The sequence below is a fragment of the Pseudophryne corroboree genome, chromosome 9 (assembly GCF_028390025.1).
Source record: "Pseudophryne corroboree isolate aPseCor3 chromosome 9, aPseCor3.hap2, whole genome shotgun sequence".
NCBI lineage: Eukaryota > Metazoa > Chordata > Amphibia > Anura > Myobatrachidae > Pseudophryne > Pseudophryne corroboree.
In genome coordinates, this window is record NC_086452.1 from 4648250 (window position 1) to 4669379 (window position 21130).

The following is a 21130-nucleotide window of genomic DNA, read 5'->3' on the forward strand; positions in this document are numbered from 1 at the left end:
GGGGACGCCCAGCACAGGGCTAGTCCGCTCCGCATGTCAGTGTCGCTCCCCCCCCCCCTGCCCGCAGAAGTGTAAAGGCATCGCACAGTCCTTGCGCACACACACACACACACACACAGATGTACAATGTGCGTCCCAGTCCTTGCACACACACACACACGAATGTACTGAGGGCATCCCAGTACTTGCACACTCATACACACCGATGTACAGAGGGCGTCCCAGTCCTTGCACACTCACACACACAGATGTACAATGTGCATCCCAGGCCTTGCACACTTACACACACAGATGTACATTGAGCATCCCAGTCCTTGCACACGCACACGCACGGATGTACAATGGGCATCCCAGTCCTTGCACACTCACACACACGGATGACGGATGTACAGAGGGCATCCCAGTCCTCGCACACTCACACACACGGATGTACAGAGGGCGTCCCAGTTCTTGCACACTCACACACACACGGATGTACAATGGGCATCCCAGTCCTTGCACACTCACACACACGGATGACGGATGTACAGAGGGCATCCCAGTCCTTGCACACTCACACACACCGATGTACAGAGGGTGTCCCAGTCCTTGCACACACACACACAGATGTACAGAGGGCATCCCAGTCCTTGCACACACACACACACACACACACACGAATGTACAGAGGGCATCCCAGTCCTTGCACACACACACACACACACACACACACACACACACACGGATGTACAGAGGGCGTCCCAGTCCTTGCACACTCACACAGACAGATGTACAATGTGCGTCCCAGTCCTTGCACACTCACACACACAGATGTACAATGTGCGTCCCAGTCCTTGCACATTCACACACACGGATTTACAGAGGGCGTCCCAGTCCTTGCACTAAACTCACACACACGGATGACGGATGTACAGACGGCATCCCAGTCCTTGCACACTCACACACACATGTACAGAGGGCGTCCCAGTCCTTGCACACTCACACACACGGATGATGGATGTACAGAGGGCATTCCAGTCCTTGCACACTCACACACGGATGTACAGAGGGCGTCCCAGTCCTTGCACACTCACACGCACAGATGACAGATGTACAGAGGGCATCCCAGTCCTTGCACACTCACATGCACTAATCTACAGAGGGCATCCCAGTCCTTGCACACTTACACACACGGATGTACAGATGGCATCCCAGTCCTTGCACAATGACACACGGATGTACAGAGGGCGTCCCAGTCCTTACACAATCACTCACACAGATGTACAGAGGGCGTCCCAGTCCTTGCACACTCACACACACGGATGACGGATGTACAGAGGGCGTCCCAGTCCTTGCACACTCACGTGCACGGATCTGCAGAGGGCATCCCAGTCCTTGCAGATTCACATGCACTGATGACGGATGTACAGAGGGCGTCCCAGTCCTTGCACACTCACACATGGATGACAGATGTACAGAGGGCGTCCCAGTCCTTGCACACTCACATGCACGGATCTACAGAGGGCATCCCAGTCCTTGCAAACTCACACACACGGATGTACAGATGGCATCCCAGTCCTTGCACACTCACACATACGGATGTACAAGGGGCATCCCAGTCCTTGCACAATGACACACGGATGTACAGAGGGCGTCCCAGTCCTTACACAATCACACACACAGATGTACAGAGGGCGTCCCAGTCCTTGCACACTCACGCACACGGATGATGGATGTACAGTGTGCATCCCAGTGCTTGCACACACACACACACACACACACACGGATGTACAGAGGAAATCCCAGTCCTTGCACACTCACACACGGATGTACAGTGGGTGTCCCAGTCCTTGCACAATCACACGCACGGATGTACAATGGGCATCCCAGTCCTTTCATACTCACACACACGGATGTACAGAGGGCGTCCCAGTCCTTGCACACTCAAACACACGGATGACGGATGTACAGTGGGCGTCCCAGTCCTTGCACACTCACACGGATCTACAGAGGGCATCCCAGTCCTTGCACACTCACACACACGGATGTACAGGGGGCGTCCCAGTCCTTGCACACTCACATGCATGGATGTACAGTGGACATCTCAGTCCTTGCACACTCACACACACAGATGTACAGTGGGTGTCCCAGTCCTTCCACATTCACACGCACGGATGTACAGTGGGCATCCCACACCTTGCACACTCACACGCATAGATGTACATTGGGTGTCCCAGTCCTTGCACACTCACACACACACACGTACAGTGGGTGTCACATTCCTTGCACGGATGTACAGTGGGTGTCCCAGTCCTTGCACACTCTCACGCACGGATGTACAGTGGGTGTCCCAGTCCTTGTACACTCGCGTGCACGGATGTAAAGTGAGCAGCCCAGTCTTCGCACACTCAGACGCACAGATGTACAGTGGGCGTCCCAGTCCTTGCACGTTCACACGCACGGATGTACAGTGAGCGTCCCAGTCGTTGCACACTCACACACAGGGCTGTACAGTGGGTGTTCCAGTCCTTGCACATTCATATGCACGGAGACTAGCTCCTGCTTACCTACAAAGTAGCAGCATATATAATATACATACCTGTAAAGGGTGATGCAGAGCTGAATGTACGCCTGTTTGCGGAGCGTATGTTGTGTGCTGTCGCACTGCGCATGCACAGGAAGCGAGCGTACACAAGCAATCACATGCATTTCAGTAATATTTTCACATGCGACAGAAGGCGTGTAACCAGACTGTATTATGAATTACGGGATATGCAAAATAGTATGAAGTGTAATACGCCTTGTGTTACATGTACGGAGTTGGTGCGCACTGATAATGTATGGATACGGGCGGCATGCTCGAGTGGCAACAACATGGGAGCAGACATGCTTCAACTCTGCAATGGGCCCTAATTGTGTAACTACACCATGACATGTATGTGGAGTAACACTGACATGTGAGTTACATGTATGCTCTGACTGACCTGTTTAAAGGTTGCCTCCACCAGATTGGAAGGAAACATGTTCCTAAGTAAAGAGAGGAAATAGGTTTTAGTCACAAAGATAAATCTTGCTGAACAGCATATTCCCTACACACCTGTCACCAGAGGCCAGGGCCTATGTATCCTACACACCTGTCACCTGAGGCCAGGGCCTATGTATCCTACACACCTGTCACCTGAGGCCAGGGCCTACGTATCCTACACACCTGTCACCTGAGGCCAGGGCCTATGTATCCTACACACCTGTCACCTGAGGCCATCGCCTACGTATCCTACACACCTGTCACCTGAGGCCAAGGCCTACGTATCCTACACACCTGTCACCTGAGGCCAGGGCCTACGTATCCTACACACCTGTCACCTGAGGTCAGGGCCTATGTATCCTACACACCTGTCACCTGAGGCCAGGGCCTATGTATCCTACACATCTATCACCTGAGGCCAGGGCCTATGTATCCTACACACCTGTCACCTGAGGCCAGGGCCTATGTATCCTACACACCTGTCACCTGAGGCCAGGGCCTACGTATCCTACACACCTGTCACCTGAGGTCAGGGCCTATGTATCCTACACACCTGTCACCTGAGGCCAGGGCCTATGTATCCTACACACCTGTCACCTGAGGCCATCGCCTACGTATCCTACACACCTGTCACCTGAGGCCAAGGCCTACGTATCCTACACACCTGTCACCTGAGGCCAGGGCCTACGTATCCTACACACCTGTCACCTGAGGTCAGGGCCTATGTATCCTACACACCTGTCACCTGAGGCCAGGGCCTATGTATCCTACACACCTATCACCTGAGGCCAGGGCCTATGTATCCTACACACCTGTCACCTGAGGTCAGGGCCTACGTATCCTACACACCTGTCACCTGAGGCCAGGGCCTACGTATCCTACACACCTGTCACCTGAGGCCACGGCCTATGTATCCTACACACCTGTCACCTGAGGCCACGGCCTATGTATCCTACACACCTGTCACCTGAGGCCAGGGCCTATGATCCTACACACCTGTCACCTGAGGCCAGGGCCTATGATCCTACACACCTGGCACCTGAGGCCAGGGCCTGTGTATCATACACACCTGTCCCCTGAGGCCAGGGCCTGTGTATCCTACACACTTGGAACCTGAGGACAGGGCCTATGTACCCTACACACCTGTCACCTGAGGCCAGGGCCTATGTATCCTACATACCTGTCACCTGAGGCCAGGGCCTATGTATCACTACACACCTGTCACCTGAGGCCAGGGCTTATGTATCCCTACACACCTGTCACCTGAGGCCAGGGCCTATGTACCCTACACACCTATCACCTGAGGCCAGGGCCTATGATCCTACACACCAGGCACCTGAGGTCAGGGCCTATGTATCCTACACACCTGTCACCTGAGGCCCAGGGCCTACGTATCCTACACACCTGTCACCTGAGGCCAGGGCCTACGTATCCTACACACCTGTCACCTGAGGCAAGGGCCTATGTACCCTACACACCTGGCACCTGAGGTCAGGGCCTATGATCCTACACACCTGGCACCTGAGGTCAGGGCCTATGTATCCTACACACCTGGCACCTGAGGTCAGGTCCTATGTATCCTACACACCTGGCACCTGAGGTCAGGGCCTATGTATCCTACACACCTGTCACCTGAGGCCAGTGCCTATGTACCCTACACACCTGTCACCTGAGGCCAGGGCCTATGATCCTACACACCTGGCACCTGAGGTCAGGGCCTATGTAACCTACACACCTGGCACCTGAGGTCAGGGCCTATGTATCCTACACACCTGTCACCTGAGGCCAGGGCCTATGTACCCTACACACCTGTCACCTGAGGCCAGGGCCTATGATCCTACACACCTGGCACCTGAGGTCAGGGCCTATGTATCCTACACACCTGGCACCTGAGGTCAGGGCCTATGTATCCTACACACCTGTCACCTGAGGCCAGGGCCTATGTATCACTACATACCTGTCACCTGAGGCCAGGGCCTATGTACCCTACACACCTGTCACCTGAGGCCAGGGCCTATGTTTCCTACACACCTGTCACCTGAGGCCAGGGCCTATGTATCCTACACACCTGTCACCTGAGTCCAGGGCCTATGTATCACTACACACCTGTCACCTGAGGTCAGGGCCTATGTATCCTACACACCTATCACCTGAGGCCAGGGCCTATGTATCCTACAAACCTGTCCCCTGAGGCCAGGGCCTATGTATCCTACACACCTGTCACCTGAGGCCAGGGCCTATGTACCCTACAAAACTGTCACCTGAGGTCAGGGCCTATGATCCTACACACTTGGCACCTGAGGCCAGGGCCTATGTATCACTACACACCTGTCACCTGAGGCCAGGGCCTATGATCCTACACACCTGTCACCTGAGGCCAGGGCCTATGTACCCTACACACCTGTCACCTGAGGCCAGGGCCTATGTTTCCTACACACCTGTCACCTGAGGCCAGGGCCTATGTATCCTACACACCTGTCACCTGAGGCCAGGGCATATGTATCACTACACACCTGTCACCTGTGGTCAGGGCCTATGTATCCTACACACCTATCACCTGAGGCCAGGGCCTATGTATCCTACAAACCTGTCCCCTGAGGCCAGGGCCTATGTATCCTACACACCTGTCACCTGAGGCCAGGGCCTATGTACCCTACAAAACTGTCACCTGAGGTCAGGGCCTATGATCCGACACACCTGTCACCTGAGGCCAGGGCCTAAGTACCCTACACACCTGTCACCTGAGGCCAGGGCCTATGTATCACTACACACCTGTCACCTGAGGCCAGGGTCTATGATCCTACACCCCTGTCACCTGAGGCCAGGGCCTATGTATCCTACACACCTGTCACCTGAGGCCAGGGCCTATGTACCCTACACACCTGTCACCTGAGGCCAGGGTCTATGATCCTACACACCTGTCACCTGAGGCCAGGGCCTATGTATCCTACACACCTATCACCTGAGGCCAGGGCCTATGTACCCTACAAAACTGTCACCTGAGGTCAGGGCCTATGATCCTACACACTTGGCACCTGAGGCCAGGGCCTATGATCCGACACACCTGTCACCTGAGGCCAGGGCCTAAGTACCCTACACACCTGTCACCTGAGGCCAGGGCCTATGTATCACTACACACCTGTCACCTGAGGCCAGGGCCTATGTATCACTACACACCTGTCACCTGAGGCCAGGGCCTATGTATCACTACACACCTGTCACCTGAGGCCAGGGCCTATGTATCCTACACTACTGTCACCTGAGGCCAGGGCCTATGTATCTGACACACCTGTCACCTGAGGCCAGGGCCTATGTATCCGACACACCTGTCACCTGAGGCCAGGGCCTACGTATCCTACACACCTGTCACCTGAGGCCAGGGTCTATGATCCTACACACCTGTCACCTGAGGCCAGGGCCTATGTATCCTACACACCTGTCACCTGAGGCTAGGGCCTATGTATGCTACACACCTATCACCTGAGGTCAGGGCCTATGTATCCTACACTACTGTCACCTGAGGTCAGGGCCTATGTACCCCACACACCTGGCACCTGAGGCTAGGGCCTATGTACCCTACACACCTATCACCTGAGGCCAGGGTCTATGTATCCTACACACCTGTCACCTGAGGCCAGGGTCTATGATCCTACACACCTGTCACCCGAGGCCAGGGCCTATGTACCCTACACACCTGTCACCTGAGGCCAGGGCCTATGTATCACTACACACCTGTCACCTGAGGCCAGGGCCTATGATCCTACACACCTGTCATCTGAGGCCAGGGCCTATGTATCCTACACACCTGTCACCTGAGGCCAGGGCCTATGTATCCTACACACCTGTCATCTGAGGCCAGGGCCTACGTATCCTACACACCTGTCACCTGAGGCCAGGGCCTATGTATCCTACACACCTATCACCTGAGGTCAGGGCCTATGTATCCTACACTACTGTCACCTGAGGTCAGGGCCTATGTACTCTACACACCTGGCACCTGAGGCTAGGGCCTATGTACCCTACACACCTATCACCTGAGGCCAGGGTCTATGTATCCTACACACCTGTCACCTGAGACCAGGGCCTATGTATCCTACACACCTGCCACCTCAGGCTAGGGCCTATGTATCACTACACACCGGTCACCTGAGGTCAGGGCCTATGTATCCTACACACCTATCACCTGAGGCCAGGGCCTATGTATCCTACAAACCTGTCCCCTGAGGCCAGGGCCTATGTATCCTACACACCTGTCACCTGAGGCCAGGGCCTATGTACCCTACAAAACTGTCACCTGAGGTCAGGGCCTATGATCCTACACACTTGGCACCTGAGGTCAGGGCCTATGATCCGACACACCTGTCACCTGAGGCCAGGGCCTAAGTACCCTACACACCTGTCACCTGAGGCCAGGGCCTATGTATCACTACACACCTGTCACCTGAGGCCAGGGCATATGTATCACTACACACCTGTCACCTGAGGCCAGGGTCTATGATCCTACACCCCTGTCACCTCAGGCCAGGACCTATGTACCCTACACACCTGTCACCTGAGGCCAGGGTCTATGATCCTACACACCTGTCACCTGAGGCCAGGGCCTATGTATCACTACACACCTGTCACTTGAGGCCAGGTTCTATGATCCTACACCCCTGTCACCTCAGGCCAGGACCTATGTATCCTACACACCTGTCACCTGAGGCCAGGGCCTATGTATCCTACACACCTGTCATCTGAGGCCAGGGCCTATGTATCCTACACACCTGTCACCTGAGGCCAGGGTCTATGATCCTACACACCTGTCACCTGAGGCCAGGGCCTATGTATCCGACACACCTGTCACCTGAGGCCAGGGCCTACGTATCCTACACACCTGTCACCTGAGGCCAGGGTCTATGATCCTACACACATGTCACCTGAGGCCAGGGCCTATGTATCCTACACACATGTCACCTGAGGCCAGGGCCTATGTACCCTACACACCTGTCACCTGAGGCCAGGGCCTATGATCCTACACACCTGTCACCTGAGGCCAGGGCCTATGTATCCTACACACCTGTCACCTGAGGCGAGGGCCTATGTATCCTACACACCTGTCACCTGAGGCCAGGGCCTATGATCCTACACACCTGTCACCTGAGGCCAGGGCCTATGTATCCTACACACCTGTCACCTGAGGCCAGGGCCTATGTATCCTACACACCTGTCACCTGAGGCCAGGGCCTATGTATCCTACACACCTGTCACCTGAGGCCAGGGCCTATGTACCCTACGCAAAACCCCCAATGACCTCCCACAACAAATGCTAGCAATAAAAGTCCTAAAACAAGCAAATAGTGATAGCAGGCTACCATTTACTAAGACAAAAGAATACCGCCCTGTATTACATCAGCTCAGAGCCTGGTGACGCAATGGAGAGTAGCGCACTGATTCCTTACAGCCATAGTGGCCCCACGGGATGTATAACGCCTGGATCAGGAGCCAGAAGGAATATCCATACCTACAGTAAGTAATAAGCGCGTGTGACGAGCATACTCAGTAGTACTATATACTCCTCCTGGGACAACCTCTTCCATCTACATTACAGCGCAGTTACCGGATCAGGTCCAGCAGTGCGTCCGCTGAGCTCATCACCGGCTTCCCGCTGTGCCCAGTGTTCTCTTTCTGCGCCGCACCCCCCGGATGGATGATGGAGACCATGATGATTCCCACGATCACCGCCACAAAGGTGGTCCACAGGTAATATGCAATGGTGATAATGCCCAAGCGACTCGACGTCTTAGCATCCAGGGCGGCCAAGCCCGACATCAAGCTGGAAACAGAGAGAATCAGGGTGTTATTATCATTCTCCATCCTATCTATAGCACCACTGTATTCCACAGCGATGTACAATCTTCCCCCCACCCCCGCCATCTTACACCTGATGCTGGGACAGTGTGACTGACATCTGATCACACTACACACCTCAGTGTGTGACCCTGTCTCCTCCACCCCCGCCATCTTACACCTGATGCTGGGACAGTGTGACTGATATCTGATCACACTACACACCTCAGTGTGTGACCCTGTCTCCTCCACCCCCGCCATCTTACACCTGATGCTGGGACAGTGTGACTGATATCTGATCACACTACACACCTCAGTGTGTGACCCTGTCTCCTCCACCCCCGCCATCTTACACCTGATGCTGGGACAGTGTGACTGATATCTGATCACACTACACACCTCAGTGTGTGACCCTGTCACCTCCACCCCCGCCATCTTACACCTGATGCTGGGACAGTGTGACTGATATCTGATCACACTACACACCTCAGTGTGTGACCCTGTCTCCTCCACCCCCGCCACCTTACACCTGATGCTGGGACACTGTGACTGACATCTGATCACACTACACACCTCAGTGTGTGACACTGTCTCCTCCACCCCCGCCATATTACACCTGATGCTGGGACAGTGTGACTGACATCTGATCACACTACACACCTCAGTGTGTGACCCTGTCTCCTCCACCCCCGCCATCTTACACCTGATGCTGGGACAGTGTGACTGACATCTGATCACACTACACACCTCAGTGTGTGACCCTGTCTCCTCCACCCCCGCCATCTTACACCTGATGCTGGGACAGTGTGATATCTGATCACACTACACAACTCAGTGTGTGACCCTGTCTCCTCCACCCCGCCATCTTACACCTGATGCTGGGACAGTGTGACTGATATCTGATCACACTACACACCTCAGTGTGTGACCCTGTCTCCACCACCCCCGCCATCTTACACCTGATGCTGGGACAGTGACTGACATCTGATCACACTACACACCTCAGTGTGTGACCCTGTCTCCTCCACCCCCGCCATCTTACACCTGATGCTGGGACAGTATGACTGACATCTGATCACACTACACACCTCAGTGTGTGACCCTGTCTCCACCACCCCCGCCATCTTACACCTGATGCTGGGACAGTGTGACTGACATCTGATCACACTACACACCTCAGTGTGTGACCCTGTCTCCTCCACCCCCGCCATCTTACACCTGATGCTGGGACAGTGTGACATCTGATCACACTACACACCTCAGTGTGTGACCCTGTCTCCTCCACCCCCGCCATCTTACACCTGATGCTGGGACAGTGTGACTGACATCTGATCACACTACACACCTCAGTGTATGACCCTGTCTCCTCCACCCCCGCCATCTTACACCTGATGCTGGGACAGTGACTGACATCTGATCACACTACACACCTCAGTGTGTGACCCTGTCTCCACCACCCCCGCCATCTTACACCTGATGCTGGGACAGTGTGACTGACATCTGATCACACTACACACCTCAGTGTGTGACCCTGTCTCCTCCACCCCCGCCATCTTACACCTGATGCTGGGACAGTGTGACATCTGATCACACTACACACCTCAGTGTGTGACCCTGTCTCCTCCACCCCCGCCATCTTACACCTGATGCTGGGACAGTGTGACTGACATCTGATCACACTACACACCTCAGTGTGTGACCCTGTCTCCTCCACCCCCGCCATCTTACACCTGATGCTGGGACACTGTGACATCTGATCACACTACACACCTCAGTGTGTGACCCTGTCTCCTCCACCCCCGCCATCTTACACCTGATGCTGGGACAGTGTGACATCTGATCACACTACACACCTCAGTGTGTGACCCTGTCTCCTCCACCCCCGCCATCTTACACCTGATGCTGGGACAGTGTGACTGACATCTGATCACACTACACACCTCAGTGTGTGACCCTGTCTCCTCCACCCCCGCCATCTTACACCTGATGCTGGGACAGTGTGACTGATATCTGATCACACTACACACCTCAGTGTGTGACCCTGTCTCCTCCACCCCCGCCATCTTACACCTGATGCTGGGACAGTGTGACATCTGATCACACTACACACCTCAGTGTGTGACCTGTCTCCACCACCCCCGCCATCTTACACCTGATGCTGGGACAGTATGACTGATATCTGATCACACTACACACCTCAGTGTGTGACCCTGTCTCCACCACCCCCGCCATCTTACACCTGATGCTGGGACAGTGTGACTGACATCTGATCACACTACACACCTCAGTGTGTGACCCTGTCTCCTCCACCCCCGCCATCTTACACCTGATGCTGGGACAGTATGACTGACATCTGATCACACTACACACCTCAGTGTGTGACCCTGTCTCCTCCACCCCCGCCATCTTACACCTGATGCTGGGACAGTATGACTGACATCTGATCACACTACACACCTCAGTGTGTGACCCTGTCTCCTCCACCCCCGCCATCTTACACCTGATGCTGGGACAGTGTGACTGATATCTGATCACACTACACACCTCAGTGTGTGACCCTGTCTCCTCCACCCCCGCCATCTTACACCTGATGCTGGGACAGTGTGACATCTGATCACACTACACACCTCAGTGTGTGACCCTGTCTCCACCACCCCCGCCATCTTACACCTGATGCTGGGACAGTGTGACTGACATCTGATCACACTACACACCTCAGTGTGTGACCCTGTCTCCTCCACCCCCGCCATCTTACACCTGATGCTGGGACAGTGTGACTGACATCTGATCACACTACACACCTCAGTGTGTGACCCTGTCTCCATCACCCCCGCCATCTTACACCTGATGCTGGGACTGTGTGACTGATATCTGATCACACTACACACCTCAGTGTGTGACCCTGTCTCCACCACCCCCGCCATCTTACACCTGATGCTGGGACACTGTGACTGACATCTGATCACACTACACACCTCAGTGTGTGACCCTGTCTCCACCACCCCCGCCATCTTACACCTGATGCTGGGACAGTGTGACTGACATCTGATCACACTACACACCTCAGTGTGTGACCCTGTCTCCTCCACCCCCGCCATCTTACACCTGATGCTGGGACAGTGTGACATCTGATCACACTACACACCTCAGTGTGTGACCCTGTCTCCTCCACCCCCGCCATCTTACACCTGATGCTGGGACAGTGTGACATCTGATCACACTACACACCTCAGTGTGTGACCCTGTCTCCTCCACCCCCGCCATCTTACACCTGATGCTGGGACAGTGTGACTGACATCTGACCACACTACACACCTCAGTGTGTGACCTGTCTCCACCACCCCCGCCATCTTACACCTGATGCTGGGACAGTGTGACTGACATCTGATCACACTACACACCTCAGTGTGTGACCCTGTCTCCTCCACCCCCGCCATCTTACACCTGATGCTGGGACAGTGTGACTGATATCTGATCACACTACACACCTCAGTGTGTGACCCTGTCTCCTCCACCCCCGCCATCTTACACCTGATGCTGGGACAGTGTGACATCTGATCACACTACACACCTCAGTGTGTGACCTGTCTCCACCACCCCCGCCATCTTACACCTGATGCTGGGACAGTATGACTGATATCTGATCACACTACACACCTAAGTGTGTGACCCTGTCTCCTCCACCCCCGCCATCTTACACCTGATGCTGGGACAGTATGACTGACATCTGATCACACTACACACCTCAGTGTGTGACCCTGTCTCCTCCACCCCCGCCATCTTACACCTGATGCTGGGACAGTGTGACTGATATCTGATCACACTACACACCTCAGTGTGTGACCCTGTCTCCTCCACCCCCGCCATCTTACACCTGATGCTGGGACAGTGTGACTGATATCTGATCACACTACACACCTCAGTGTGTGACCCTGTCTCCTCCACCCCCGCCATCTTACACCTGATGCTGGGACAGTGTTACTGACATCTGATCACACTACACACCTCAGTGTGTGACCCTGTCTCCTCCACCCCCGCCATCTTACACCTGATGCTGGGACAGTGTGACTGATATCTGATCACACTACACACCTCAGTGTGTGACCCTGTCTCCTCCACACCCGCCATCTTACACCTGATGCTGGGACAGTGTGACATCTGATCACACTACACACCTCAGTGTGTGACCCTGTCTCCTCCACCCCCGCCATCTTACACCTGATGCTGGGACAGTGTTACTGACATCTGATCACACTACACACCTCAGTGTGTGACCCTGTCTCCTCCACCCCCGCCATCTTACACCTGATGCTGGGACAGTGTGACTGATATCTGATCACACTACACACCTCAGTGTGTGACCCTGTCTCCTCCACCCCCGCCATCTTACACCTGATGCTGGGACAGTGTGACTGACATCTGATCACACTACACACCTCAGTGTGTGACCCTGTCTCCTCCACCCCCGCCATCTTACACCTGATGCTGGGACAGTGTGACTGACATCTGATCACACTACACACCTCAGTGTGTGACCCTGTCTCCTCCACCCCCGCCATCTTACACCTGATGCTGGGACAGTGTGACTGACATCTGATCACACTACACACCTCAGTGTGTGACCCTGTCTCCTCCACCCCCGCCATCTTACACCTGATGCTGGGACAGTGTGACTGATATCTGATCACACTACACACCTCAGTGTGTGACCCTGTCTCCTCCACCCCCGCCATCTTACAGCTGATGCTGGGACAGTATGACTGATATCTGATCACACTACACACCTCAGTGTGTGACCCTGTCTCCTCCACCCCCGCCATCTTACACCTGATGCTGGGACAGTGTGACATCTGATCACACTACACACCTCAGTGTGTGACCCTGTCTCCTCCACCCCCGCCATCTTACAGCTGATGCTGGGACACTGTGACTGACATCTGATCACACTACACACCTCAGAGTGTGACCCTGTCTCCTCCACCCCCGCCATCTTACACCTGATGCTGGGACAGTGTGACTGACATCTGATCACACTACACACCTCAGTGTGTGACCCTGTCTCCTCCACCCCCGCCATCTTACACCTGATGCTGGGACAGTGTGACTGACATCTGATCACACTACACACCTCAGTGTGTGACCCTGTCTCCTCCACCCCCGCCATCTTACACCTGATGCTGGGACAGTGTGACTGACATCTGATCACACTACACACCTCAGTGTGTGACCCTGTCTCCTCCACCCCCGCCATCTTACACCTGATGCTGGGACAGTGTGACTGACATCTGATCACACTACACACCTCAGTGTGTGACCCTGTCTCCTCCACCCCCGCCATCTTACACCTGATGCTGGGACAGTGTGACTGACATCTGATCACACTACACACCTCAGTGTGTGACCCTGTCTCCTCCACCCCCGCCATCTTACACCTGATGCTGGGACAGTGTGACTGATATCTGATCACACTACACACCTCAGTGTGTGACCCTGTCTCCTCCACCCCCGCCATCTTACACCTGATGCTGGGACAGTGTGACTGATATCTGATCACACTACACACCTCAGTGTGTGACCTGTCTCCTCCACCCCCGCCATCTTACACCTGATGCTGGGACAGTGTGACTGACATCTGATCACACTACACACCTCAGTGTGTGACCCTGTCTCCTCCACCCCCGCCATCTTACACCTGATGCTGGGACAGTGTGACTGACATCTGATCACACTACACACCTCAGTGTGTGACCCTGTCTCCACCACCCCCGCCATCTTACACCTGATGCTGGGACAGTGTGACATCTGATCACACTACACACCTCAGTGTGTGACCCTGTCTCCTCCACCCCCGCCATCTTACACCTGATGCTGGGACAGTGTGACTGACACCTGATCACACTACACACCTCAGTGTGTGACCCTGTCTCCTCCACCCCCGCCATCTTACACCTGATGCTGGGACAGTGACTGATATCTGATCACACTACACACCTCAGTGTGTGACCCTGTCTCCTCCACCCCCGCCATCTTACACCTGATGCTGGGACAGTGTGACATCTGATCACACTACACACCTCAGTGTGTGACCCTGTCTCCTCCACCCCCGCCATCTTACACCTGATGCTGGGACAGTGTGACTGACATCTGATCACACTACACACCTCAGTGTGTGACCCTGTCTCCTCCACCCCCGCCATCTTACACCTGATGCTGGGACAGTGTGACTGACATCTGATCACACTACACACCTCAGTGTGTGACCCTGTCTCCTCCACCCCCGCCATCTTACACCTGATGCTGGGACAGTGTGACATCTGATCACACTACACACCTCAGTGTGTGACCCTGTCTCCTCCACCCCCGCCATCTTACACCTGATACTGGGACAGTGTGACTGACATCTGATCACACTACACACCTCAGTGTGTGACCTGTCTCCTCCACCCCCGCCATCTTACACCTGATGCTGGGACAGTGTGACTGACATCTGATCACACTACACACCTCAGTGTGTGACCCTGTCTCCTCCACCCCCGCCATCTTACACCTGATGCTGGGACAGTGTGACTGACATCTGATCACACTACACACCTCAGTGTGTGACCCTGTCTCCTCCACCCCCGCCATCTTACACCTGATGCTGGGACAGTGTGACATCTGATCACACTACACACCTCAGTGTGTGACCCTGTCTCCTCCACCCCCGCCATCTTACACCTGATGCTGGGACAGTGTGACTGACATCTGATCACACTACACACCTCAGTGTGTGACCTGTCTCCTCCACCCCCGCCATCTTACACCTGATGCTGGGACAGTGTGACTGACATCTGATCACACTACACACCTCAGTGTGTGACCCTGTCTCCTCCACCCCCGCCATTTTACACCTGATGCTGGGACAGTGTGACTGACATCTGATCACACTACACACCTCAGTGTGTGACCCTGTCTCCTCCACCCCCGCCATCTTACACCTGATGCTGGGACAGTGTGACTGATATCTGACCACACTACACACCTCAGTGTGTGACCCTGTCTCCTCCACCCCCGCCATCTTACACCTGATGCTGGGACAGTGTGACTGACATCTGATCACACTACACACCTCAGTGTGTGACCCTGTCTCCTCCACCCCCGCCATCTTACACCTGATGCTGGGACAGTGTGACTGATATCTGATCACACTACACACCTCAGTGTGTGACCCTGTCTCCTCCACCCCCGCCATCTTACACCTGATGCTGGGACAGTGTGACTGACATCTGATCACACTACACACCTCAGTGTGTGACCTGTCTCCTCCACCTCCGCCATCTTACACCTGATGCTGGGACAGTGTGACTGATATCTGATCACACTACACACCTCAGTGTGTGACCTGTCTCCTCCACCCCCGCCATCTTACACCTGATGCTGGGACACTGTGACTGACATCTGATCACACTACACACCTCAGTGTGTGACCTGTCTCCTCCACCCCCGCCATCTTACACCTGATGCTGGGACAGTGTGACATCTGATCACACTACACACCTCAGTGTGCGACCCTGTCTCCTCCACCCCCGCCATCTTACACCTGATGCTGGGACAGTGTGACTGATATCTGATCACACTACACACCTCAGTGTGTGACCCTGTCTCCTCCACCCCCGCCATCTTACACCTGATGCTGGGACAGTATGACTGACATCTGATCACACTACACACCTCAGTGTGTGACCCTGTCTCCTCCACCCCCGCCATCTTACACCTGATGCTGGGACAGTGTGACTGACATCTGATCACACTACACACCTCAGTGTGTGACCCTGTCTCCTCCACCCCCGCCATCTTACACCTGATGCTGGGACAGTGTGACTGATATCTGATCACACTACACACCTCAGTGTGTGACCCTGTCTCCTCCACCCCCGCCATCTTACACCTGATGCTGGGACAGTGTGACTGACATCTGATCACACTACACACCTCAGTGTGTGACCTGTCTCCTCCACCCCCGCCATCTTACACCTGATGCTGGGACAGTGTGACTGATATCTGATCACACTACACACCTCAGTGTGTGACCTGTCTCCTCCACCCCCGCCATCTTACACCTGATGCTGGGACACTGTGACTGACATCTGATCACACTACACACCTCAGTGTGTGACCTGTCTCCTCCACCCCCGCCATCTTACACCTGATGCTGGGACAGTGTGACTGACATCTGATCACACTACACACCTCAGTGTGTGACCCTGTCTCCTCCACCCCCGCCATCTTACACCTGATGCTGGGACAGTGACTGACATCTGATCACACTACACACCTCAGTGTGTGACCCTGTCTCCTCCACCCCCGCCATCTTACACCTGATGCTGGGACAGTGTGACTGACATCTGATCACACTACACACCTCAGTGTGTGACCCTGTCTCCTCCACCCCCGCCATCTTACACCTGATGCTGGGACAGTGTGACTGACACCTGATCACACTACACACCTCAGTGTGTGACCCTGTCTCCTCCACCCCCGCCATCTTACACCTGATGCTGGGACAGTGTGACTGACACCTGATCACACTACACACCTCAGTGTGTGACCCTGTCTCCTCCACCCCCGCCATCTTACACCTGATGCTGGGACAGTGTGACTGATATCTGATCACACTACACACCTCAGTGTGTGACCTGTCTCCTCCACCCCCGCCATCTTACACCTGATGCTGGGACAGTGTGACTGACATCTGATCACACTACACACCTCAGTGTGTGACCCTGTCTCCTCCACCCCCGCCATCTTACACCTGATGCTGGGACAGTGTGACTGACATCTGATCATACTACACACCTCAGTGTGTGACCCTGTCTCCTCCACCCCCGCCATCTTACACCTGATGCTGGGACAGTGTGACATCTGATCACACTACACACCTCAGTGTGTGACCCTGTCTCCTCCACCCCCGCCATCTTACACCTGATGCTGGGACAGTGTGACTGACATCTGATCACACTACACACCTCAGTGTGTGACCCTGTCTCCTCCACCCCCGCCATCTTACACCTGATGCTGGGACAGTGTAACTGACATCTGATCACACTACACACCTCAGTGTGTGACCTTGTCTCCTCCACCCCCGCCATCTTACACCTGATGCTGGGACAGTGTGACTGATATCTGATCACACTACACACCTCAGTGTGTGACCCTGTCTCCACCACCCCCGCCATCTTACACCTGATGCTGGGACAGTGTGACTGACATCTGATCACACTACACACCTCAGTGTGTGACCCTGTCTCCACCACCCCCGCCATCTTACACCTGATGCTGGGACAGTGTGACTGATATCTGATCACACTACACACCTCAGTGTGTGACCCTGTCTCCTCCACCCCCGCCATCTTACACCTGATGCTGGGACAGTGTGACTGACATCTGATCACACTACACACCTCAGTGTGTGACCCTGTCTCCTCCACCCCCGCCATCTTACACCTGATGCTGGGACAGTGTGACTGATATCTGATCACACTACACACCTCAGTGTGTGACCCTGTCTCCTCCACCCCCGCCATCTTACACCTGATGCTGGGACAGTGTGACTGACATCTGATCACACTACACACCTCAGTGTGTGACCCTGTCTCCTCCACCCCCGCCATCTTACACCTGATGCTGGGACAGTGTGACTGACATCTGATCACACTACACACCTCAGTGTGTGACCCTGTCTCCTCCACCCCCGCCATCTTACACCTGATGCTGGGACAGTGTGACTGATATCTGATCACACTACACACCTCAGTGTGTGACCCTGTCTCCTCCACCCCCGCCATCTTACACCTGATGCTGGGACAGTGTGACTGATATCTGATCACACTACACACCTCAGTGTGTGACCCTGTCTCCACCACCCCCGCCATCTTACACCTGATGCTGGGACAGTGACTGACATCTGATCACACTACACACCTCAGTGTGTGACCCTGTCTCCTCCACCCCCGCCATCTTACACCTGATGCTGGGACAGTATGACTGACATCTGATCACATTACACACCTCAGTGTGTGACCCTGTCTCCTCCACCCCCGCCATCTTACACCTGATGCTGGGACAGTGTGACTGATATCTGATCACACTACACACCTCAGTGTGTGACCCTGTCTCCTCCACCCCCGCCATCTTACACCTGATGCTGGGACAGTGTGACTGACATCTGATCACACTACACACCTCAGTGTGTGACCCTGTCTCCTCCACCCCCGCCATCTTACACCTGATGCTGGGACAGTGTGACTGACATCTGATCACACTACACACCTCAGTGTGTGACCCTGTCTCCTCCACCCCCGCCATCTTACACCTGATGCTGGGACAGTGTGACTGACATCTGATCACACTACACACCTCAGTGTGTGACCCTGTCTCCTCCACCCCCGCCATCTTACACCTGATGCTGGGACAGTGTGACTGACATCTGATCACACTACACACCTCAGTGTGTGACCCTGTCTCCACCACCCCCGCCATCTTACACCTGATGCTGGGACAGTGTGACATCTGATCACACTACACACCTCAGTGTGTGACCCTGTCTCCTCCACCCCCGCCATCTTACACCTGATGCTGGGACAGTGTGACTGACACCTGATCACACTACACACCTCAGTGTGTGACCCTGTCTCCTCCACCCCCGCCATCTTACACCTGATGCTGGGACAGTGACTGATATCTGATCACACTACACACCTCAGTGTGTGACCCTGTCTCCTCCACCCCCGCCATCTTACACCTGATGCTGGGACAGTGTGACATCTGATCACACTACACACCTCAGTGTGTGACCCTGTCTCCTCCACCCCCGCCATCTTACACCTGATGCTGGGACAGTGTGACTGACATCTGATCACACTACACACCTCAGTGTGTGACCCTGTCTCCTCCACCCCCGCCATCTTACACCTGATGCTGGGACAGTGTGACTGACATCTGATCACACTACACACCTCAGTGTGTGACCCTGTCTCCTCCACCCCCGCCATCTTACACCTGATGCTGGGACAGTGTGACATCTGATCACACTACACACCTCAGTGTGTGACCCTGTCTCCTCCACCCCCGCCATCTTACACCTGATACTGGGACAGTGTGACTGACATCTGATCACACTACACACCTCAGTGTGTGACCTGTCTCCTCCACCCCCGCCATCTTACACCTGATGCTGGGACAGTGTGACTGACATCTGATCACACTACACACCTCAGTGTGTGACCCTGTCTCCTCCACCCCCGCCATCTTACACCTGATGCTGGGACAGTGTGACTGACATCTGATCACACTACACACCTCAGTGTGTGACCCTGTCTCCTCCACCCCCGCCATCTTACACCTGATGCTGGGACAGTGTGACATCTGATCACACTACACACCTCAGTGTGTGACCCTGTCTCCTCCACCCCCGCCATCTTACACCTGATGCTGGGACAGTGTGACTGACATCTGATCACACTACACACCTCAGTGTGTGACCTGTCTCCTCCACCCCCGCCATCTTACACCTGATGCTGGGACAGTGTGACTGACATCTGATCACACTACACACCTCAGTGTGTGACCCTGTCTCCTCCACCCCCGCCATTTTACACCTGATGCTGGGACAGTGTGACTGACATCTGATCACACTACACACCTCAGTGTGTGACCCTGTCTCCTCCACCCCCGCCATCTTACACCTGATGCTGGGACAGTGTGACTGATATCTGACCACACTACACACCTCAGTGTGTGACCCTGTCTCCTCCACCCCCGCCATCTTACACCTGATGCTGGGACAGTGTGACTGACATCTGATCACACTACACACCTCAGTGTGTGACCCTGTCTCCTCCACCCCCGCCATCTTACACCTGATGCTGGGACAGTGTGACTGATATCTGATCACACTACACACCTCAGTGTGTGACCCTGTCTCCTCCACCCCCGCCATCTTACACCTGATGCTGGGACAGTGTGACTGACATCTGATCACACTACACACCTCAGTGTGTGACCTGTCTCCTCCACCTCCGCCATCTTACACCTGATGCTGGGACAGTGTGACTGATATCTGATCACACTACACACCTCAGTGTGTGACCTGTCTCCTCCACCCCCGCCATCTTACACCTGATGCTGGGACACTGTGACTGACATCTGATCACACTACACACCTCAGTGTGTGACCTGTCTCCTCCACCCCCGCCATCTTACACCTGATGCTGGGACAGTGTGACATCTGATCACACTACACACCTCAGTGTGCGACCC

At 54.7% G+C, this 21130-nt stretch overlaps 1 protein-coding gene across 3 annotated transcripts in view; it reads right to left on the reverse strand.

Moving 5' to 3' along the window:
- The window catches only part of SLC1A7 (solute carrier family 1 member 7), a 436677-nt gene that overhangs the window by 187957 nt on the left and 227590 nt on the right, over positions 1-21130 (reverse strand). For 2 of the 3 annotated variants that reach the window (XM_063938903.1, XM_063938902.1), the window contains exons 3-4: positions 8604-8819; positions 2964-3006 (exon numbers count right to left, since the gene is read on the reverse strand). In XM_063938903.1, the coding sequence (XP_063794973.1) occupies positions 2964-3006; positions 8604-8819 (259 nt within the window). The remainder of the gene's footprint in view (positions 1-2963; positions 3007-8603; positions 8820-21130) is intronic. The other variant, XM_063938904.1, reaches the window with a different exon arrangement.